The sequence below is a fragment of the Semicossyphus pulcher genome, unplaced genomic scaffold, assembly GCF_022749685.1.
Source record: "Semicossyphus pulcher isolate SPU_LCO1_2020_fin unplaced genomic scaffold, fSemPul1.0.p SCAF_14, whole genome shotgun sequence".
NCBI classification, from domain to species: domain Eukaryota; kingdom Metazoa; phylum Chordata; class Actinopteri; order Labriformes; family Labridae; genus Semicossyphus; species Semicossyphus pulcher.
The window spans coordinates 12,354,630-12,379,460 of NW_027211648.1; the positions used below are offsets into that span (position 1 = coordinate 12,354,630).

A 24,831-nucleotide genomic window follows, 5' to 3' on the forward strand; every position below is an offset into this window, starting at 1 on the left:
CCCTGCAGTCATCTTAAGACCCCAAAAAGGTGGCCCCGTCACAAAGGTTGAGAATCTATGTGGAAATAAATACACTGCAAAAAACCTGCAGATATAAATGTTACTTTCATTGCAAATAAAACAATTAATGAAAAGAAAAAGTTAAGCATTTTCCATCTACTTAAAGTTATTGGAAGAATATTTCAACTGAAGCAAAGGTCATGAATTCAACATTTATTTAATAGTCTTTGTATTTATTTAAATGCATTGTTGTAAATAAAAGATCTTTGGGATTATTTGTGTAAAATTATAAATCTTCATTTTGAAATCCCAAAGCAGGAAGTAATGCCACTAACAGAATTCACTCGTCCTCAACCAGAACATTTTGATCCTCTCTTTTATCACTGTCTCCACCTGCACATAAAACCAAGGTGGCTGAACACAACGCGTTCAGGCTTGTTCTCTGGAGCTGCCCAAAACGATTCTGGGAAATGTAGTAAATCCCCAGACAAACCTGAAAACTCTCCTGAGATGCACTGAGCGTTACACCCATGGATGATAAAATAACAAGGCATCAGTGGTTTGGTTATTTTTACTTGAAAAGTGAGATATTTCAGTCTTAGTGTGTCGATTAGATGATTATTCTCAGTATGCTTCAGCTGCAGGAACAGAAGTGCTGGCTTTCACAAATGGAGGCGTAGCTGTTAAAGAGAAAAGTTGTACATGCTGATTTTGCATTCCACAACAGCTTGTGGTTTCCTCTTTATACCTGACCAATTTGCCTCATTTGTCTTCCTGCTTATTTTGCATACCGTCAGCTGCCGCTCTCTCTGGACACACACACACACACACACACGCAGAGAGAGAGGGTGCACCGCTATGAAATCAAAACTCGCCGAGCTAGTTCAGCAAAAAGCACGAGAGCTCTACACACGCACGCACACACTGACACAGGTTCCAACATGGAGACGTGTTACAAACAGGTTGGTTTTTATTTTTATTGGAATACATATGGTTTTGCTGTACAGTTGGCAGCTTCAAGAGACCTACATGCAGAGTGCGCCAGCCACAGTAAGGTTAAAACATGCACAATGGATTAAGTCTAAAACAGAAGAAGAAGAAAAAAAACTCCCCACACAGTTTGTCCGGCGTCGCCGACACAATGAGAAGCAAAAGTAAATCATAAAACCCTTTTGATCTGATTTCTTGACACAGTTTTGTGTTTGACACCTCTGTCTGTCAGTCTCATTCTACTGCACACAAAATGAACTTATACACACTCAGCATTATAAACAAAAGAGATGATTGTACAGGCCTGAAATTCTTGTGTGTGAGAGAGATGAGATCCAGTTATATGTCGGTTTTTTTCCTACTAGATTATTCCTATTAGATTATTTGTGTGCGTTTATATATAGATATGTATATACACGTGTGTGTGTGTCTGGGGCCTGCACGCTTCTTTCTTTGGCAGCACTTACAAACATACAGCACAGAAGATGTACAAACCCTGAATTTATGAGCGAGGGAGAACAGAGCAGCGAGGAGGCCAGAGCACTGAGCGGTCCCCGATAAAACACAGGACAACACATGTTGAACCGCTCAGCGCCGCAGACCTGCTCGCCTCTGATAAAACGCACATAGCTCCCATTCTTCAACGACTATGACACAACCCGGCCTCGCTCTCTCTCTCTCTCTCTCTCTCTCTCTCTCTCTCTCTGATCCGTGGTGTGCAATCGGGTCTCCAGGTCGTGAGAAATGTCTTGCATTAAAATAACAAACACAACATACAGGAAGAAGAAGAAGAACTCTCCAGGAGTGTAGTAACAAGGAAGATACATTATTTCGCAAAAAATATTCTTAAAATCAAGATGGACAAATACTTAATATATTTCAATAATAAGGCCCACTTTACAAAATTACAAGATTTTCCTTAAATAAAATCTATCCGATATAACTTCCAAAATAAGACATCTTTTGTTTAACAAAGAAATAAAAACATATATAAGCAGTAAACAAACATAAAAAAGAGAAAACCCTATAAATTGATTATTTCCCCTTTATGTAACCATCTTAGAGACAGGGAATCCCCCTGAGGACTAGCTAGCTCTGTCTCGGGCTGTAAACTGGAAATACTGTGGAATGATTTTGGCACGATATTAGAAGGCTGAGATGCAGGTAAATATGTTCAAACACGAGTGGATTATCTTTAATAACTGATGAGATGATTCTTAAATACTCTAATTTGGCTGGTGTAAAAATACAGACTGTAGTACATTCAGCAAACAGCTACTGAAACAAGTACATTTCTGGGTAAGAGGAAGCTTTTTGACAAAGGGGACTAAAGGGGGCATTAGTTGTTTGAGGTCTTAAAGTTAAGTGCTGGTTAAGTGCAGATTACAGCCTACGCCACCCAATGACACCATGACCCCGGCCTTACAAAGGAGGCCTTTCAGAATAAGGGCCTGCCCGCTGCTCCAATCTCCACTAAGTACATTCTCGTCTACTTTATAATAAGGAAAAAACAATGACTTGTAAATAACGGATGTTTATACATACACCGAGTTTAAGAGGATTTCTGTTAACTCTTTAGGAAGCAGGAACTGCTCTTTTTTTCTCCCCACCTTTTGTCCTCATGGCAATCATTTGAATCACAGCCATGTCCAAAATATGGAGCTCCAGCAGCCGACATTAAACCAAATTCCTTATTAAAAACTGCCATCATTCAGTAAATAGAGTGACCATCAAAACTAGTTTCCTTTTTAGCGCCCAAAAAGCCTTAAAACCTGTAAAATCGTCACTCGAGTCCCAGATGACAAGTAAGTACATTCCAGTATGTCAACGCTATACAAGCTCTCGCCACTGGAAGCAACCAATAAGACCCTCATAATGTGGAGAAGTGGTCTGTAGCCCCAAACATGTATAGGCAGACTCAAGGAAAACACAGCCCGGGTAGGTTCCAATGGACGGCGTGCATGTACAGTCGGGTGTTAGTGTACTTTAGGGCCTTGTAAGGAAGAAAAGCAGCGTACATAGCAGAGGATGGAGTTTCATCTTTGCCCTTTAAAGAAGCCCCGCGTTCTTTGAAGCTGGTCTCCAGGAGGGAAACCCTCCAACGCGTCATAAAACCTACAGTTTCCGACAGCTGGGCTCTTCCTGGGACCCCCGTCTCAAATACTCTCTGCAGGATGAGAGAAAAGGGAGGAAGGGTTGCAGTGCGGACGGGTGAAACTGTAGGAGCGTCAGCATGGTAGATGATTATCTACTGGGCGTAAGGAAACAGGTGACACATGAACTTTAAGGGGGCAGTGAGGCAGGGTTGCAGAGGGCATTCGTGTTAGCACTTGCATCACCAAGTTGCTATATAGAGAAATCCTGACCCGCAGTGATGTCATCCTCCACACATGTATATCTATATATATGCATGCCAACACTGACAAACACATTTGTCAATCAGCAGCATCTCACTCTCGATCTGCGGCAGCTTACAACACACCCGTTCACATGTCCAGCTTTAATGGAGAGCCCTCGCTGACATATTAATACCATCACACAGCGATGGGACGACCGCACCACGTGTCTCTCTGGCAGCGCAGAGCTGGACACTCGATACGCACGTCTGTTTTAATTATCCCTAAAGTGGACATCACTGCCAAGCGGTCCCTCTCCCTCTCTGCTGTATTTAGAAGCCCTGAGTCAAGACGTGGAGACAGGATTAGACGCAGCCCTGACCTCTGACCTTTCCGCTTCCCAGGGAGCTGCCCATCACTATCTGGTGACAGGCCCCTGGTCTTCAATAAAACAACCTTTTGAACCAACAACATGCATCACCGCTGTTTAGGACTCGGCTTTCCCCCTTTCCAAGAAAGAGGAAGAGAAGAAAGGGAACTTTTGACTTTTCTCTGAAATACTAAAAGAAAAATTGGAAGCGGTTAAAAAGATGAGGGATTTGGAAGGAGGTGGCATTCCCTCTTCGTAAATGACAAGCGTGGCAGTAGGAACAATAATAGAGAAAGCACAGAGAGTCTTGGCGTGAGCACTGAGCGCGCTGAACGAGTGCGTCTGGTCTGTTTTTGCTCCATCATAAAGCCAGCAGTGGCCATGAAGAGGCCACATGGCAATCCTTTCTGCAACGCTGAAACACAAATCCAGAGGACATAGCTTTTTGGGCGGTGCGGCCTATATTCTTTATACGGGGGCTTTGAAGTCAGGTTGGAAACAAACTCAGGGAACCTTGTTTTGACATCCCTCAGAGAACCTCTTCTTTTATGTTCAACCAAAATACTTTTACGAGTGTTAAAAGATATAAAAAAAACTGAGCTTCACAGTCTGTATTGCATGTCTTTTATCTGCACAGCAAGTGTAAGAATATGGGGGGAGTGATCCTCTTTTACCGCATCTCAAGGCACAGAAGAACTTACTGTGGATATTTCCAATAATGGGTAATTCGTGTTTGGACTTGTTATTATAATTACATTATTAACAGACCTATAACAGATCTGCATATGCAGTTATCACAGGCTTTACATACGGGGGCAGTTTATTGATTGCATATAATCTCCTGCTTGCATAAACAGTAAAGTGACAAAGCAGCGACAGACTGGGCCTCTGCCACCGAGCCGACCTGTTCACAATAAAAGAACCAGTACATAGACGGAGATTAATAAATATTACAGCTAGATGGTCGGTGTTAGAATACAGAAATGTACTCAGGCTGAAACAGGCCATCCTTTAAACAGGGTCTGACCCAAACAGCATTCGAAAAATCTATAACAGCAGAGGAACCAGATGGAGACGGGGCTTTAACAGTTCATAAACTAATCCCATGTTGCCACAGTTACAGCTTCATGATCTTTCGCGTCTGATTGGTGCATGAAGCCATCAAGTAAATTGGTCAGTCTGAGCTGCATTCAAAAGGAACATTCATCAATTTAGTTGTGGGATCAAAGTTGACGTTGCCTGTCGTGCTGCAGTGAATCCTGCGTTTTCTGATCTAAAATCCAGCAGGAGCCTGTTGAAAGACTCGAATGTTACAGAAAAGTTCGACATCACCGTTTCTGTCACAGATATGCACCATTTACCTCAATGAAAACACCTCATTGTATTACTGGCCACGACTAAATCTGTTTCTATGGCACCCCCATTTCCTGCAGTGGCCCTCGCCAGCGACAGATTGCTCTGAAACACCAACCACAAGTTGATACTCTATGAAGTCACAAAATAATACACCTCTACAGAAATAAGAAACGGAGATAAGATGAGACGATTCGCACGGCGAACCCGGTCACGCACAGGCTGGACTGTCAGTTCCTTGTGGTTTTGAAGTCTTCCTATGACTGGCTGGCGCGTGCACAGCATTCACAGCAGCACTGAAAACATGTCCGCCTCGCCAGGCCAGGTTTGCTGGTAATGTGAAGTCCAACGTTCGGTTTAAACTCCATTCTGCTATGGCTCTCTCATAATACATGAATGAGGATAATTGCAACAGCTGTATAACAAAGCACCATGGAAATTGTAGCATGGTTTGAGGTTATAAACAAAACCCTTCCCCCAACCCTCTAATAATTCCTTTCTTCTACATGTGCGTTGCATTTCATTGCGTGCAAACTACGACGTTGTTTAGTCCTGATATGGTCGAGCAGAAAGGGGATAATGCAGAACAGGAAGCGAATTACAAAGAAAATAAGTGGTGAAAATAATCTCCTGGTCGGTCAATTATAACGCGTTTGTGTGTCTTCTCCTTTAATGCAGCCAATACTTTAAGCAAATTGCATGCTGAGTCACAATCTTTCAAGAGCTCTTCATGTATTACTTAGAAACATGCAAATATTTGCTCAACATCAGAGACACCAAATTGAATCCAGTTTGAGGCTGCATGCCAGAAGGTGGTGATTCCAGTTAAAAATAAACCACAAGTCAAAACTCTGCATGTGTTTTATGGTTGTTTGTGCATGTTTGGTTTTATGTAAATATGTGTGAGAAAATCTCACACGGCCGTCAAAGTAAATATGAGCTTGGTAAGAAAGAGTGAATATGGGGGTTAGCAAAGGCGGTAATTCGCTTCCTGTTTTTGGTCACAGTTAAGGTTTAGTTTGTGAATATCCTGCATGAAGATCCAGCCCTGCGAGATGAGGACGCTTATAAAGAGCTGTTGATTGAAGATTAGGGGGGGGCATATTCTGGTGCAGAAGCAACGTATCCAACTCCATTGAGGTCACTGTAATGGTCCTCTGAGAAAGGCTCTCTCAACGCTCGAGTCCTTCTTCCTCTAAACCCTCTCTGGCACAGCCGTCCCTCAGCATGCCAGCCTCTCCCTTGTCAAGTTTTCGGGATTACACTATAATACATCCAACACAAGAAGCAGAAGAGGATACATGGGCTGGTGAGGCGACCTCCAAAAAAACACTGTACAGGCACTGTCTTTTCCATTTATGCCTCTTTTGGGACAGAGAAAGTTCCGGATAGGAAGAGCCGTTCACATCTCGGCGTACACTCAGGGTCAGAGCAAGGATGTCTGTGGTTTGTTGTTCTATATGGCTGCGACTGCGATTTTTTTCTTTCCGTTGCTTGTTATGAAAGCAGTAGATGTTGACTTTTGGAGATGGTGCAGCCGCGAGTTGATGGGAGACGGATGTTTGGCTCTCCTTGTGCCATTGAGAGCTTAATGGAGTGCTGTTAAGGAAAAATAAGGAGAAAGATCATATTTAATCCTTCATAATTAAACTCAACTATTCATCTGCTTTAGAAGCATGATCGCTCTGTAATTTCAGAATAATTTTCGAGAAGTGGCCGGCAATTTGATGCTTATTATGGGGAAAATAAGGACAGTGTTCAATTGGTACGCTTCCAATAAAAATGATACAAATTGATGTCAAACAAAACTCTGATTCCGATATAAGTTAGTGTGCAACTCCACATGTTTAGTTTCCAATGATGAATGAAAATTGAATCACTATTTACTCTGGTTTAAATGGTGCAAATTAGTGCTAAATTACATAGTTGTTGCATGAAACTGCTGTGGGACCAGACGCTTTAACATGGGACTGCCTTGCTCGAGGGATCCCTCAGCAGGCTGGACTCTAATACCCGGGAGGACCCACTTATAAATGCTGATTGTCTCTGTTCCCGTTGCCAGTGGAGTAAACTCCTGTCGGTCAGTGCCAGGTCAGCTTAATACTGCAAATGTGATTTAAACTCCCCTTAAGAGATGTGACATCATTGCTACAGGGGTAATTACCAGCAGCTTCCTTTAATTAAAGAGCATCAGGAGCGAGAAAAAAAAGAAAAGATCCGGCCCTGTCCTACCTGCTATCTCGCTGTAGAAGTCCTGCTCACAGCCAGTCGGTCTAATGATGCTCAGACTGGCGATGGCTCCACGGTCTGCTCCCCGCTCCACTCCTCCCCTCGTTTTTGGGCCCTGACCCTTGACCCCGACTGGACCACAGGTCCCCTCTCGAGGAGGCCCCTGCTGTCTTGGGCGCCCGGTCAAAAGAGCTCCCCAGGTGGTGAGAGTCGCTGCTGGGTAGCTGCCGCCTCCAGGAGGCCGGGCTGTGGCTCGGGTTTGGACTGGGCTCTGCGCTATCAGCAGCCTGGAAAGAACAGAAAATTAGATGAAGAAAAATCTTATTTGCAGTCTGAATTTGGCAGCTTGAGAAAGTCCTTGTTAAATAAGAGATCTGGTTTGGGATTGGCTTGGTCAAAAACTGGTACATTACAACAGAAGTCGGTTCATTCAAACCCAAATTGTGGAGTTGTGTATGGGACTTTTGGGCATTTTGTTTGGATGGTTTGGGGCCTTGTTTGGACTTCTTTTATAATGTGGGCATTAAATACATGCTGTTTATGTTAACTGGTGTGTGTCAAGGAAACTTTGCCATGTGGACTCCTGCCAGGGGAAAAATCCCCGACCAAAAACCCCAAACATACCCCAAGCTGAGAGATTTATAATTTGGTGGGCTGACAAAAAGCAAACCCCAAGTTACTAGTCTGTGGTGGCTATAACGGCACGTCCCCTCATAACCTCAGGAGCCCTGTTCTAAGAAAGAGAGAGTTAGATGACGATGCAGTTCCTAAAGCACACAGAAAAACAGCACCCCACTCCTGTAATTTCAGCTTTAAAAAAGCACCATAATTAGTGACATTTGGTGGGTTGCAGTTTGGCTTCTGGTGCAGTTTTAGAACGCATTCTTGCTAATTGGCTTTAATGGAGCCCTGCTGGACTGCCTTTTTTTTTTTTTCAGTCTCCAAGGGAAACAGACAGGAAATCAGTCACCAGCGAACCCTGCCAAGTAGGCGTGTTCAGTGTGGTCACTTCCTGCCCCAGTCACTGAGGGGAGGAAACGGCAGAGTGGCATATTCTCCTTCTATGGTAAACCACTGCTGCAAGACCGTGGGCTTTCACAAGGTTACCATGTAATGCTCTTCCATTGTTCCTCCTACACTCAACAAGAGGGTTGTACATTGCTTAAATAAGAAGAGTTAATAAAAATACACAAAAGTTAATAAAAATAGATATCACAATAAAGATTTGGCACGGAATAACCCGATGTTGAAACGACCTGTGGCCTCAGTAGAAGGAAAATTAGTAACTTCTGTGTGTGCCAACCGAGAGCTTTCCCCCATGTGGCTGAAAGTTAATTTAAGAAAATATTTGGGCGAGGATAACGTCAGCCTGTAATAAATGCTGTTAAGTAAGATGATGTGCCACAGCAGAGGAAATCTACAGGGAACACGGGTGGTGCTGTCAACACAGACCTGCTCGCACTGGAAAGCCTGCAGCTTGGAAAACCCACATTCATCTGCTGTGATAATCAGAAACACTAAATCATGTCTGGTGAAGAAATAAAGGAACAGACTGAACTATTGGGGCATTGTGTACATCTCTATGACCAGAATAGGTAAACATGCTGATTCGGTTTCTTGCTGAGAATTAGACAAGAAGATCGACACCACTCTCATGTCTGTACTGCTAAAATAGCCGATTAGCTTAGCTTTAGCTTAGCATAAAGACTGGAAACGTGGGAAAACATTAGCCTGGCTCTGCCCAAAGGTGATAAAGTCTCACAAACCAAGGTACAAAAGAAGCTGTAATATTCCTTGACCACTTTTTATGCTAAGCTAAGCTAGCTGGCTCTCGGCTTCAGCAGTATTTGATGTATAGGCATACAAACTGTATCAATCTTCTCGTCTTACACTCGGCCAATAACGATGTTTTTCAAATCCTTTCAGCTCATGCCCTCAGGAGTTACATAATGATCAATCAATACAGTTTCCAAGGGTTCACTTTGAAAACAAAACACTGAGAAGATTCTGCTCTCTAATAACGACTGAAGGCTATTATATTTAAGAAATTACACAAGCAGCGTGTCAGAGCCTCTGCAGAACAGATTATATCCCTGCTTTAAATCTGTCTGCCCTTGGTTTCATGCCCAATTTTACAGGAATGATGATGTCTTGCCAATCTAAGCTCTTAAATCACCTCTCAAGCGAGACAATACTCTTCACACACCAGGTGCAAACGTGATGACCTGTTTATTGGTTATGATTTACAGAAGCCATTCTTCTGTTGCTTTTATGGGACATTTGTACAGTGTCTTTTGTCTGATGTTTAACTACTGAGACTAAAACACAGTCCAACTTCAGTTTTTCACTTCTTATGTGCAGGTCACATCAGGGAAACCATGAATACTTGAGCAGCCCTGATCCCACACTTTATCTTGCTTCCACTGGTTTTATGACTCAACAAAGGATGTTTTGGTATCTGGCTCATCGGCCATATCGACCCCGCTGTCCTTGAGCCAAACATAAGTTCACGGCTCATTCATGTCCAGGCTGAGGTTTCCTTCTGCTACAGAGGGGAGGTTTTACTACAATACTCTTCTGTTCAGCACTATGAGGTGTAGAGTGAAGGCTACAGAAAGAAAATGCTCCCACTTTTAACACTGACCTTTTAGGTTTGTTCATATCATAACTGGCCTTCTAGTGTGTTTTGGACCAAGTCCTGTGTGCTCTTTCTGTGCTACCACTTCTGCACAGTATACGTCCATTAACAGATACTTAACAAGTCAACAGTTTTAGGCAACAGATCAGCTAATACAGCAACAGGATGACAATGAAAATGCTAACCAGGTTTAGCATGAGGTTTCCTTAGCATGGCAATATTTGCCTATTTAACACAAAGTTCAGCAGGTACGTGTTAGAATCCATCCATAATCTGTCATTGGGCGAGAGGCGTGGTCAAGACATTTCCCTCAAAACCAGAACAGCCACCCCCATAGTAGCCAAAGACGAACAGCCAGGTGATAGCCAAAATCATTCAAATATATCATCTGGGAATTTTGCATGTCTGTGTGCCTTTTCAATGGACGTTAAATAAGTGAAAACACTGACCTGCTGGTGATCAGGGGATCATCAAAGTCATTAGGGTTTAGCCCATGGATATCTCAACCAAATTCAATGGCAATCCATCCATTGGTTGTTGCAACATTTAATCAAAAACCAAAAAAGTCATGGTGGTAAAATTTGGGCATCTGCAAGGCATGTCTAGGTTATTGTGGTCGCCATGAGTGTCATTACCAGTGTGGACCAGCAGACAGACATTACCATCAGCAGAACTGTGCCACTGGAGGAGCGAATGCTTTGCATTATTAACACTGGTTTGGACACATTTCTAGCAACAACCAAGGTCAAACAGCAGTCATGGATTCCACCCATGATGACACGACCATGACCTTTCATATGATGAAAAGATTCTCCGGTTTGAATAAATGTCATCCAAATCATTTATACATGAGGCTAATAAAAGACAGCTAATCAATAAGCTATCTGTTGTCCCAGGGTGCCCCATGGTACTTAAAGGAATTGGAGTGTTGTATCCTTCTTAAATGACTATTGATCGATGGATAGCTGATTTTCAGTCCGCTCTGCTCTCCTCACAGAGAAGCCTCTGATGTGAAAGGTCATAGAGACCTTAAATTCACGTAGAAAGGAGATATGTTTAATCTCATTTTGTAATTTAAATGTCTGTAATTGGTTCAATGTATGCAGGCTGTAACAGATATAGGAGAACTCAAACAATGTGAAGAAAAGATCAATGGGACGACAAGGGGTTGGAATGATGACAAGCTGCATTCCTCCTCCGTCAGCCCATATGCCTCCATCTACAAGCCTCTTCTATCAACCTTTGACACTGCAATCACAAACTAATCCCAACCTCCCGCTGTCCTAACTACAGCTGTATTTATCCAAACCTCTTGGGAATGGACGCTGTTCAGACCACTTAAATGTTCTCAAACTCCAAACCAAAGATGATCGGCTGGACTCCAAGACGTGCTTCAAAGCCCAATTATGGATTGAAGTATGTTTTTTTGCTCGGAGCAATTTTTGTTCATAATTGCTATCTAAATGGAGTGACCGGTTCATGAATCAAATATCAGGAGGAACAAGGTCTGACTGTGCCGCAAAGTCAACAGAGTGGGTTTTGGAAATTCCCATAACGAAATGCACAACTGAGAGAAAACTGAAGGATTGACAATAAGAGGGACAGTTCTCCAGGTTTCTGCTGATTTACCACAAAAGACACGGATCAGGAACGCATTCAGTTTCTTATATCCAGGCTATCAGGGGTGAGTGATGGTTGACAGGGGTCAGAAAGAGGTGAGCGGAAGCATTATGAACTGTATTGATAAAAGAAAAAGGGGCTATATTCTGGTGAATGCAGAACGGGGGGTCAAGGCCAGAACAGATGTGGGCGCTGACCCTGACAGAGCTCCTCAAAAACATGACAAGAAGCCACTTTGTTCATGTCAGGGCTTCCATGACAAATTAAATAGGGGGTGGGGGGTGGAGGAGAGAGGATGGAGGGGGAGTCAGAGACAAAACAAGGGTGGCTGTCCCCTAATGCTCTTACTACTAATGTACAGTATATCAGTGCTAAAGGGGGGCGTTAAGACCATAAGACCACTTACATCATGACCGCAACAGCTTAAAAAACAACAGAACTATGGTACCCTTGCCCTTGCAAATGTGACCAAAGATGATGGATGAGAGACGGCTGACTCTTTGCATGTGTGTGTCTGTCTCCATGGCAACATCAAGTTTATTTATAGGGGTAAACAGATCTTATCCTAAGGCCTCGAGTCTTGGCTACTTTGTCAAACTGACAGACTGATGTGTTATTGTAGCCATGGAGCCCACTGTGTAAGCAGCAATGCTGCCATCTGACAATATATTATATACCAACAGACATCTGAGTTAATACTGTAGCCCATTTGTAGTTTTCACCTCATCTTTCTGTGACTTAAAGGAACTTTCACACTCCATTAATTACAAATACGTACACAACCTTACATGTTAAATAGGCATACACACATGGGCTACATTTGGCTCTTCGCACAGAAGTGATCTGTTTTTAAATGTGTTTGTTTGATGTGTCATTATGCTTAAAGTAGTGACAGTTTAGGTGATGTAGATGTGAAAAGAAAACCCAAACATCTCAGTATTAGAACTTCTGTCCTCAGTATGTTTGGGGGAAAATGCATCCTGCTTGGGGCACACACTATAATGCGGTGGCACATTTAAATACAAGAAAGCTATTTTCTTCTCCCTGAGGTTTTCTTAACCTTCTCTTCCCCTGTTGAGGTTTTTTTTTATTTCCATCCTCCCTCTTTTTTTTTTGTCCCACCCTTTCCTCTTTGTGCATACTGGGGCAGCAGGAGTCGGGCCTACAGAACTGCTGTGCTAAGCTTGAAGTCGCACTGCCTGGCGTCAGGGAAAAATACAGGCTGGGCTCTCATGCAAAGTGGACACACCAGGAGCTCAGTCCTGCGGTTGTTCTTTCTGGACTCTTTAAGACAAAACTTTTTGCAAAAGTACTGCAGATAAAATTATCACCTGCGTAGAATATCTTAGAAGGCACATTATGCAGGTTTCATGCTGTAAATGATTCTAAGATAGAGCTAGACACAAAACACATGGGCTACTTTTCCAAGAAGGGAAAGTAGTTTGAAACTGTAACATCCACTTATATGAAAGTGTTTAAACTTAAAGTTGTTTTTCTTACCTGTGGTTGTGGTGTGTATGATCGGCCCCAGGACTGAGAGGTAACAGGTGCATGGGGTATGACCCTTCCCACACTTCCTGGCTCCACGGCTGGAGACTGTGAGCGTTTGCCTCGGCGAAGCCCTGGTTCCTCGACGTCTCTATTGTTGATTCGACGCATGTACACCTAGGACACAGAGCATTGTGAGTATTTCATCCCTATCCCCAAATGTATTTTTTCTTTTGTGTAACTCAACTTAAGTCTTTGTCTTACACATTCATTTATCTCACCTCTGCAGGGGACGGCTTGGCTCCCTTTTGCACCTCAGCATTCCCACCAGCTCCTGTTGCACTGTTTATCGTTTCATCTGTATCGATGGTGGTTGCACGGTAAGCCCTCCAAGTCGTTGCGGCTTCTGTTTCATCCTCCGACCCACCATCAGTCATCGTCCTTGTACCTCCTCTTCCCCGGCTTGGCTCATCCACCGAAGCAGTGCCCCGGTTCCTCCAGGTGCTTCTCACGGTCACATTCTTCATGTCTGGTAAACTGTCTCCTTGGGAGTGCTGGCTTTGTCTTTGGCGTCTCCAGCTGGAGACGGTGGTGGTGCTACTGCTGCTGCTGCTTTCGAAGCCTGACTCTGTGTCGTTAAAGTCCGCGGAGATGGTGTCCGAGGACTGGATGCTGAAGTTGCTGCGTTGGCAGCACAGGTGGCTGGTGGTGGTCTCCACTCTGGAGGTGTTGTGGAGCTTGGACCTGGATGAGGAATCACTGAGGTCGTCCATTCCACAGTCCTGATCCTGGCACGGTCGCAAGGTGATCTCGCTCTTGGGAATGGAGATCTCATACGGGACGGAGATGCTGCCATGGTGCTCACTGCTGGGGCCTGCCGATAAGTGACATTATATAAAGTAAAGAACATTTGTAAGAGTTGGAATCAATGAAAAAACATAGAATCTTATGTTGAGCAAACTTTATGCTAAGCATTATGTGTTATTTTAACTGAGCCATGAAAATAAAAAAAACTAAACTTATCAAATCCACTTAATTTGCAAAAGACAGGGTTTTCTAACAACAAATAGCTTCAGCTCATAGTATAGAGTTTGTATGTTCATGTTGCCTTAGCATGATGTTCAAATGGTGAAACTGCTCTATGAACTCACCTATGAGGATGTTACTGGTGGAGGTGTGGCGTTCCTTGACGGGCATGTGTTCACTGGACACGCTGCTGCTGCGACTGCTGGTTCTGGAAGAGCTCGGATCATTGGGGTAGATGGTTATACTACTGGTCATTTTACTTGTGGTGGTCACCATTGGTTTGGTGGAAATTTTGGGTTTGCCATTTGTAGACAAAGGTTCTGAAATCATCATTTCCTTTCTGTCTATCTCGACGATTGCCGGCTTGATGACGGCTTTTGACCTCAGCGCTTCACGTGGGCTGCAAACTCGCTGGATCTCAATCCCTGATGCCGTGTGCGTCGGGCCCTGGTGGCCTCCCTCAGCTAAGGGTGTTCTGCTGTGAAGCTCCTCATCAAAGGAACTCCTGGATGAAGAGCCCTCTGAATGAGAGTCATGGACATGGGAGTATCGAGGATATCTGGTGGCTGCAGTCCTATTGCTTACAGTTGAAGTAGTCGTCTCAGTTATAGGCTCTGGTTCGGAGGGCCTTGAACCAGTAGATTCTGTTTCGGAGGCAGATGAATGGCCCTCTGAACCGTGGTCGCTGGGCAGCAGTGGAGTGACTTGGGATCTGTAGGCTGTGTAGGATCCATTGGCTTTGGACAGGGTGGGTGCGACCGATACAGAGACAGATTCTTGAACTGGGTCTGTCGATTCCTGATCTGAGGCAGATGTTGTGTCCTTCTCTAAAACAGGAATACTGTTTAAGTTACTGGAACTCTCAGGCACTACATCAGAGTTGTTTGATTCACTATCACTACCAACGTACAACTTTGAAAACTTTTCTATTCTGCTCTTTTTATTCTCCCCATCAGTCTGTTTGTGAGTTGTCCTCAGTGGCTTTTGGTCGTTAGCTGCTGGAGGGTAGCGACTAAGAACAGAAGCTTTTTTAGTATCACTAGAAGATGTGTTGACTGAGCTGTGTGGGGCTCCTCTTGTCTTTTCCTCAGCTCCTCGCCCCACGTCTCTTATTCCATTATCAGATGAAATCGCACTAGTTGGGGTTTTGGGCGTCCTTCTAATCTTGTGGGCAGGACTGAGGGCTCTCCTTACAGACTTAGGAGAACTCTCCTCTGAGTGACTCAGGTCTTTGCTCCTCAGCTTGGTCTCTCTCTTATGCTGAGGAGAGAGCTCCCTGTTCCTGTGTTTGGGGGAGCTTGGTTCAGATACAGTCGCAGCACTCCGATATTTAGGCTTCTCTTGCCTGAAACCTCCCTTCCCCATGATCTCTTCGTTCTCAGCTTTGCCATTCTCCAGGAACTTAGCGGGGTTGTTCGGGCAAATGTTGGTGCTCCCATTGCCGTGTTTATCTACGTTACTGGTTCCATTCCGTCCAATTCCACCTTTTCCGCAGAGCTGCTTATTGAGCTGTTCCACCTGCTCGCTGAGTTGGCGAGCCCGGTTTCGCTCCATCTGAAACTTATCATGAAGTTCACCATTTTTGGACTCTGAGCTCTTTAGATCTTCCTCTACGATCTCCAGCTGTTTAAGGCGGTTCTTCAATCTCTCTACTTCCTGCGTCAGCTCCTTTACTTTGTTGTCCTCCTCCTGCGAACCTTCAAGACCGCTGTTTTTCTCGTTCTCCGATTTGTTTACCAGCCCAATGTTGTCGCCAGCTGTCTTCAAGTAGTCAAGGCTCTTCTTGCGTCCCAATTTACTTGTGAGGAGCCCTGTGGATGAAAGCTCATCCTCAATTCGTGACCTAATGAAATCTGGACGAGCGGGGTCCACTGACATGCCGAGGCGGTTCTTCTGGTGCTCCAATTTCTCGGTCAGTTTTAGAATGGTCTTCTCGTCTTCCCTCTGTTTCTCCAGTAGCCTCTTGCGCTCATTAACAAAGGTTTGGGTAAATCCTTTGAGTTTCTCAAGCTCCATAGCTAAAGCCTGCTCTGCTTTGTCAAGCTTTGACTCAGACCCTTCCACTTCCTTCAAACGTGCTTTGAGGGCCTCCAACTCAGAGGAGAGCTTCTTAGTCAAGTTCTTCTCCTCATTGAGGCTGAGGCAGAGCTGGCTGCAATCAGACTTGCTTTTCCCAAAAGCTTCTTCCAGTTTCTCCAGTTCAGCCATCCTGCGTTGTAGGCGTTCAATCTCAGCTTTGAGCTCCTTTGTGAGGCTTTCTTCCTCTTCCAGTTTTTCTCTAACTGTGCGGCAAAGGTCCTCAGCTTTCCGTACCTCCTCATCCTTACCCTGGATCTTTAGGAGACACTTCCTCAGGACCTCCACATCATTAAGCAGGGATGAATTGCTGCCTTCTGCCTGGATGACTTTGTCCTGTGGAGGATAGAGAGAGAGTTCAACCAGACGTAAATGTATCTGTGTATTGTACTTCATCCTCTGTCACTCATTGATCTGACATGGACACACAAACAAACACTAGTTAGCCAAAACTCACCTGCAGGTCAAGTAGCTCATCCTCAGCTTTCTGCAGCTTGATGGTTGCTTCTTCCAATTCATCCAGCCTTCGGCCGAGACTCTGCAGCTTGTGCCGCAGGTGGCGATGTGTCATGTCTTTATGTTCAGACATGGCTACAAAATTCGTCTTATTCCCGTTGTGTTTGTTTTCTTCTTCAGATTATTTGATCACAACGTTTTTTGGAGGTCCACATTTGTGTGGTGGTGATACCAAGTCCTTCGGATCCTTGGAGAAATTCACTTTTCTCTTCTCGGTCTGTGTTTCTGCGCTCGTCCCTTTAAGACTTTGAAGTTCCCTTGGAGTGGTGTTTAGCAGAGGAATCTGTCATCTGTAGGAGGGAGAGAGGAAATAACACTTAGTCATCTCTAATTTGTCAATGACAGTTATTTGCATTCTCAAGATGGAGCTCAGTTAGTGAGGAAGACGTTTGCAAAGTGGAGCACACCCAGCACAGTCAGCATGCTGTATGATTTTACACCTCCGCCTTGATCCTACGGCACAAACCGTAGGACAAGACCAAATGAGGCCAAACAAGCATTTACAATTTAAACATAATATAGAGTACGCCTCTCTTCCTTTTGCTATTGAACCACCATGTATTTCACCTTACCTGTCCTTTGCAGGAGACGGTGGCGGCATTGCTTCCACGTGCGTGTGAGTATAAGGATTTCAACATGCCTCTACAGGCTCGCACATACAGACACGCAAGAACAAACAAACACTTGGTCGTCTTCCTGTTGTTGTATCCCACATTGATTTCTTTTTTCCTCGCCTGCCTGTTTCTGCTTACCTCAGCATATCTCAATAACACTGGCCTCCTTCCCATACCCCCATCTGCAGACATACACAGATGTAGCCCTGGCAACCACTACATTACAGGCCCGTCACAACACTAAAGCATTCACAGTCACTTGGGACGCGTGATTCATCCTTCAACAGAGACTATTAGGCAGAAATAATGAGCTCTGGTACAAGATCAGACATAAAAGAAGGCCCATAATAGCAAATAAGGACATTGTAGCCTCGTCGTTCTTGTAAGTCTGTAAAATTATGTCAGTGGTTAGATCATATGTACGTTTGTACAGCCAATACTATGTGCTGCTACCCCTCAGTGGACCAAGATGAAGATGAGAACAGAGATTATTAGTATCCCAGTGAGCAATCTAACAACTCAAAACCTCCGTCTCATGCATGATTCAGGTAGCGGGCTTTCCTGTTCCCTCTAAATCCTTTTATCCCCCCCCCTCCCCCTTTATCCTGCCGAGCTTCCCTCAGTGACCGCGAGGGAAAATCGACCTGAGGGTAGGACGCAACATCTGCACACATCATCACTTATCGACCCCCTGAAAAGCAGCTCCCTCCCTCCTCTTTCCCCCTCGTCTGCAGTGCCATGTTCAAAGATTGCCCTTCTGCGGCTTCAAACCACTACAGACAAAGACTACAGTAGTTTTCTCCACCAGTAAATAACTTTTACTGCTGTTAAAACATCAACCAGCGCAGTAAATTAGCTCAATCTTTTTTATCTACTAGAGCACTGTGTGTACACGATATACAACAAGGTATAACTTGCCGTTATGGTTTACTCCAGCTTTGTTGCATGCATTTTCTTTCCTTTCATTTGGTGTAAAAAGCACAAACCACTCTTACCACAATTCATTAAACGTCGTGTTGAACATAAACCAAGGCAATAAGCTTTGAACGTCAATATGGCAGCGATTACTTAATGAATGAGCACAATGTGATATCAAAGCTGTAGCGTTTTAATTATTCCTCCACTTTCATGAGGTCGAGCGGTTTGTTAATCCTCTCGGAGGACGACGAGGTTTAAGGAAATACTGCGAGTTACACGGCCCGAAGAGAGAGAAGGAAACAAGAAGAATTGGGAGAAATGTTGGAGAGAAAACTGCTAGCCTCGCTGTCCGCTCGCATGCCAAAACACCTTACTCAATAAAGCCATTTTGTTTTACATTAGCTTTGCCCAGCTGTGGCTTGTTAGGTGAGTTGTAGAGCAATTTTTCTCCCTTGTCAGTGAGGTGAGGTGGTCGCTGTGATCCAAACCTGTCCTGACTGATCCTGTTCCAGTGGTGCAAAAACACCATGAAAAAACTCCCACATGTGTATTAAAAGCAGAGACTGCTCACTGGCACAACATTTTTAAAATAGCAACAGTTCAATTCTTCATGACGGCTCTTCACACTGCACTATGCAGCTCAGGGACATGTGATTATTTCAATCTGGTGGTCCTACTTTCCTAAAGTCCAGTCTCTATTCTTCTGCCTTTAACATATTTGTGTTTGTTTTTTTGTGTCCTACATCGTCCTCGTCCGGGTTAAGAAACGAGGTATCGCTAGGTCCAGCTACTCCTGTCTTGGCCGGTTGCCTACCTCTCCTTTCATTCTCCCTTTATGTCTCTGCCAGCTCTCTACCTCCCTCCCTCATCTCTCACAGACACGCACACCAGCACGGCCAAGTGGGCACTTTAAAGGGGCGGCGGTGCGTGCAAAGCGACTCTGGCAAGGGCCGCGCCTCTGCTGAACCAATCAACATACCTGATTCGCTTATCGCAGGGCCGGGATCTCATTCGTTACGGAGGGACTTTGGGTGAGATGGAAAGGAGGAGAGAAGAAATGAGATGATTTAGGTGAAGGAGAAGGCAAAGAATTAGAGCTGAAGAAATGATGGAGGAGTTTAGAACATCAGTATTTCCTTTCATCTAGGAGATTGGCCCACAGAGATAAGCCTAATATTCCTGTAACTGGTTGACTTTCGACACCTGGGTTCTCACAAATCAGCAGGATATTTCTGAGTTTATTATCTTAAGATTGTGTGGGGCTGTTTGGCCGAGAACAGGATTAAAAACCTTGGAGAAAGGAGGTAAGGACGTATGGCAGGAGGGGAGCTGCTAATGTATCTTGAAATCATATTGAACACAGTGTCATTCCCTTGCTCTGAGTGCTATTTGACAAAAACCTGGAAGGAGGGGGGTTGGAGCCGTGAGACAGCGAAACTGACCCCCTTTCTGCAGACACATTCCTGATGCCGGACTAACCAGGGCACTGCCAGTCCCCTCGCTCTGCCTTGTCTGCTCTTAACCAGGCCACTGACAGTCTCTCCCAAGCCTTCTTTTTTGCTCCTAACCAGGGCAATGTCTGGGTTTTATGGCCAGGGCAAAGGAAGAATATAAAATCTTTTTAGCATCTCGGTTTTGCTTCGGTCTGCTCCGAGGATCAGGACAATTTTCAGTGCACATTTCTTAACAGATTCCTCTCTAAGGTTGTATTTGAATGACTTTGTGAATATTGTGTGACTGGAGTGTGTGCTTGTGCCTGCTAAGGCGGTGCTTGTGCAATGATGGCGCATAAGCCACCTTAAGCGAGTGGGGAGTTTGAGGTTTTATACTCCACATCTGAAATGTATAGGCTTTGATAACTAGAGTATATCTTCAGGGATATGTATGTAAATCAAATACTGAACACACACCTGACAACTAAGGCGGGAACCTCACTCAACACTCTCTGCAGACTGCAGCAGCCATTGCTAACGTGGGCTGCATCTGCAGATCTAAACTGGTTCTGTCATTGCTTTCCTTTGCTGAGGGTGGTGTGGACCGGTGTGTGCTCGTTCTGAGTTTGTCGGTGAGGGAGTGAGTTGTGTAACTAGGTGTTTCACATCTAAACAGAGAAAATGAGGATGACACATGAAGACAAATAAATATATGCAGTGTGGAGGCTGGACAGTGATGCATTCAAGAAGAGGGGAAGGATAAAAAAAAGGAAAAACTAGAGGGGCTGCATTTTGTCCTCCACCAAAAATGGAGGACTTGGAAATGAAACTATGTTAAAGAGGTCCATCCACTCTGCTTGCTCTCCCTCTCAAACACACACACACACACCAAGGTTACAATCATACACCATATCATTAGGGCTTTAGCCACTCTCTTCCTGCCTGCCTGTTGCCTTCAGTACATTCTGTTCCCTCCATGAAAGAGAGAAGTCAGGGAAGAAAGAGAAAAAATTCCCCCTCTCTCTTGCACTTGACGTTAGGGTTGGAGCTTATTGGTTTAAAGCTCTTCTGCCTCATAAACGGTAGTTAATAAAGGGCCCGCGTCCAATCAAAATGCCTCAACCGCATCTTCATGTCGGGGGTTACTGCCAGTTTGCGTACATGAATGTGTGACAAATACTTAGTGTGTGTGTGCTTGAGGAGGGACGGCTGCAGTGGATGGATGCTGGCGCAGCACTGGAAGCCACAAGATGGTGGAGCCCTGATGCTCGGGCCTGTATTTTTCCGTTTTTCCAAGAAAGAGAAAACCGGCATCCCATAATGTTCGGTTTGTCGTTTCCTGGGCCGTCATGTTACTTTTTTTTTCTTCGCTTTTTTTTTTTCACCCTTTCAGTATTGCACCGCTCCTGGAAAAGTAGTAAAGAAAGGATGGGTAGCGTTGCATTTCAGCAGAAAAAACGCAGACGGGACGAAAGGTCACGTAGACGTGCTAAAACGGGATGGGAATACCTTCTCTCCGTGAATGTTTCCTTTACATCCTGGGTGAAATGACCACTTATGGTCCGAGTATTGAAATGTGGTGATATTGTGGGTAAACAAAAAGCCGTCTCTGGTAGAAAAATAGATTTGTTTATTGGAGAAGACATGCAAGTAAACCGCACACCACTAAAACGACAGAGCAGGTCCTGTATGCTTGTAAGGGCATCACTCAATGTTAAGATTTCCTTTTCCCTTTCTTCTCTTTTACTCCATTAAAAAACAGACTGAAGGCAAAATATAAAACAAGAAACATGTAAACGTCATTGTTAGTTCACGTTTTATATCTTGGTTGTAAAGTAATGTCCTCTTCTTCTATCTTAGCCCAGTAACCCACAGTCTTTTCTAGGTCTCCCCTCCCTCCCCTGTCCGTCCAGATCAAGAGCCTTGTTGCCGGGGGCTTAAAACCCGCCCACGGCTTATACAAGAGGGGGCATGATAAGAAGATGAGAGAGAGGGAAATATGGGAAGGGGAATGAAGATGAGAATATTAGAGGAAGTAGGAAGAGAGGGTGGGACATGCAACAGCGGGATGTCTCCACACTAAATATTTGGCGTGTCTGTTTATGACCTACTTGCAGATGTAACTTCGAAGACGTCGAATCAAACTCAAAGCCTTCGGAGCTTTGCAGTTTGGCTCCAGATCTCGGTGGCATAACAGAAAAGTAGAGCATGTTCTTGATCAAAAATGAGCTCTACACGCAGGATTACATCAAACGGCAACTGTTGCTGCAACCAAGACGCGGAGCAGGGGGAAGGATATTAAGATGCTCTACTTAAAGCAGCAGCTATTGAGAATGCTAGCTGGTCCTCAGGCAGAGCTGCAGCTGAGGAAATCTAGAGCAACTTCAATAGGGCTGCACGATTATGGCCGACATGACAATCAGCATTATTTTGATCAATATTGAGATCACGATAATTTATTAATTATAAGGACTTTTTTTTTTAATGTACTTTCACGTTTAAATAAACGCTTTCTCTGCTGCTTTCTGGCTCATGTACACATTTTGCATCAAACTTAGACTTTTTGGGTTCTTTACCTGAATTTAGTGCACCTTTGCATTGGTGCATCATGGGTAATTTCAGTGTGTCTTTGGGAGTTGGGTGGATAGGGTGGATGACTTGATGCTGGACAAGGACGGGGAGTAGCGACGTTATTCCTCTTGGCCCTCACACACTCATCATGCTGCACTTTGTGCTGTTTTTTTCAGCTGGTTGAAGAAGTTCGTTATGTTGCTTTGCGGCACAGACTCAGCTTTCATGCACTTTGCATATTACTTTTCCTTGCTTAAAGTCGAGGTGAAATTAAAAATGTAATTTTAATCCTTTTAAATCACATCCCCGGTAATATTGTGCAGCTATTTGACAATATAGGCCAAAAAAAATACAGAAAATCCATTTCTTCGTATTCTTATAAAAATCCGATCATTTTTTCTTCCTGTAAAACAAAATATCACGTGTGGTTACGTAAGCTAGTATCAACCAATTTCAACCAATAATATCATGACATCCACCTGTCAATCAATCTGCGACATTTAGCCGCAGAGCACCAAGAACGCTCGGTCAGTAAGCTAGCTACTGCGCTGTGGAGAACGTCTGTCTACGCCCACTTCTCAACGATCAAATCAAATCCCTCTAATGATATGTCCCGCCTGCACATCCTGTTTCACTCGGAAATACGTCACGATACGGAAGCTAGGTACTCTCGAAATGCCGTTTCATCTCGACTTGAACATCACTTGCCCTAAACCTGATATACCTCCAAACAACCCATGACGAGCCATTTCGAGGGACCGGTTCAATGAGTGACCTGCTCTCTTACTGTTACAGCGTGACAACAAGCAGCGTTCAAAACGCAACTGAGCCTATGGCAAGCCGTTTTAACATTTAATAGCTAGACTGGATATGTATTGCAGATATCTGTAATTCAATTCCTCCTAGTCAAAAAGAACATTTCAGATATCCACAATGACATTCTTCCTATCCACAATTGTAATTTCAGATATCCACAACGCCATTCTTCCTAGGACAAACGACGTCACTTTTGCCATTCATGTGTATTGGGCTTTCAATTTCAGATATCCACAATTACAGTCTGGATATCTAGAATGAACATTCTGGATATCTGCAATAGAATTCTTACTAGGAAAAACTCCCATTTCAGATATCTTCAATCCAATTGTTACTAGTCATAATTTTCATTTCAGATATCCAAAATGAAAAACTATTCCAGATATCCAGAATGTAATTTTGAATATCCAAAATACATTGTGACTAGTAAAAATGTAATTATGGATATCCACAATTCGTATTATGACTAGTAAAAATGTAATTTCAGATATCTACGATTAGGATTATTACTAGAAACAATACAATTGCAGATATCCATAAAAGTATTGTTGATATCTGTTGACGGGTAGACAGGACGCCATTTTATGAAATGAAAATTATGACTAGTAACAATTGGATTGAAGATATCTGAAATGTTCTTTTTGACTAGGAGGAATTGAATTACAGATATCTGCAATACATATCCAGTCTAGCTATTAAATGTTAAAACGGCCACTTATACTTTTTAAGGATTTTTAGATATCTTAAATTTAGTTTTGACTAGTACAATCAAAGTTGTAGATATCTTGAAATACAATTTCTACTAGTAAGAATGTTATTGCGGGTATCTTTAATTACCATTCTGACTAGTGAGAATACAATTTTGACTCGGAGAAATGCTATTATGGCTATCTAAAATGTAATTACAGATAGGAGCGTGGTTCGATTAAATGTTAAAACGGCTTGCCATACCGAGCCTTACTAGCTCACATGACCAAGTTCGCACAAACAACACGTCAAAGACGTAACAGAAAAGTATATTTTGAGCTCGTAATGAAAAACAACACACAGGCATTCATGAGGGCAGCAACTTATTCTCTTTCTGTTTTCAACAGCTGCTGTAACTACGACAACCACAGATGCATTCGACCGTAAGTCAACAGTTAACTCCAAAACACCAGTCTCTGTTGTTTACTCTTCCACTCTAAACTGCTGTTGCAAGGTAGGCATTCATGACATGACTTGCCAGCTCCCCAAAAAGTGAAGCCAAAACCTCTCCATCGCCCCCTGGGGACCTGGGGGAGTGGCTGTTAAGAGGCGCTTAATTTAATACGCGGCAAAGTTTTGTACGGGCGGGCGTCGTTAGTTTGTTAGGGTCCTGGTTTATTGCTGCTTGTCTCAGGCCTTTGTGTCAATTAGGGCTGAAAAAAATATTGTTGCTCTACTTGATAAATAATAACTGGTTCATTATCTCAGCTCTAGTGTCAATATGTCCGACCAGACCTGCAGACAGCTCTGATCATGTGGTACATCCTTATCTTTGCAAGACAGAAATGTGCACAAAATATGCAGACTGTCCACAACCTTATCAATGATGTTTATACACTAGGACTATAAAATACATGCAATACTGTCTGAGAGTGTGAGGAGCTCACAGGCACAAAACAACAAAAGTTGGGCAACACTGATGTAAACACACAGATTTATGTCCCACGTGACTCGCCTCCATGAAATATTTCCCAACTCCTCCAGCATGTCCTCAGCCTGCCGCCCTCTGTGTTTAGGGTCAGAGGTCACTGACACTGTAAACATGCAAAACACCCCACACAAGACACACAGGGGCAAACAGGAGTGAGGC

General features: G+C 43.8%; 1 protein-coding gene across 3 annotated transcripts in view; it reads right to left on the minus strand.

The window, feature by feature from the left end:
• Positions 1 to 957: 957 nt before the first annotated feature.
• luzp1 (leucine zipper protein 1) overlaps positions 958 to 24,831 on the minus strand; it is a 49,853-nt gene continuing 25,979 nt past the window's right edge. For all 3 annotated transcript variants that reach the window (XM_069661480.1, XM_069661477.1, XM_069661479.1), the window contains 6 exons: positions 16,584 to 16,932; positions 14,176 to 16,462; positions 13,306 to 13,898; positions 13,037 to 13,201; positions 7,282 to 7,565; positions 958 to 6,648 (listed from right to left, as the gene is read on the minus strand). In XM_069661480.1, coding sequence (XP_069517581.1) covers positions 7,323 to 7,565; positions 13,037 to 13,201; positions 13,306 to 13,898; positions 14,176 to 16,462; positions 16,584 to 16,715 — 3,420 coding nt within the window. In that variant the 5' untranslated portion in view covers positions 16,716 to 16,932 and the 3' untranslated portion in view covers positions 958 to 6,648; positions 7,282 to 7,322. The remainder of the gene's footprint in view (positions 6,649 to 7,281; positions 7,566 to 13,036; positions 13,202 to 13,305; positions 13,899 to 14,175; positions 16,463 to 16,583; positions 16,933 to 24,831) is intronic.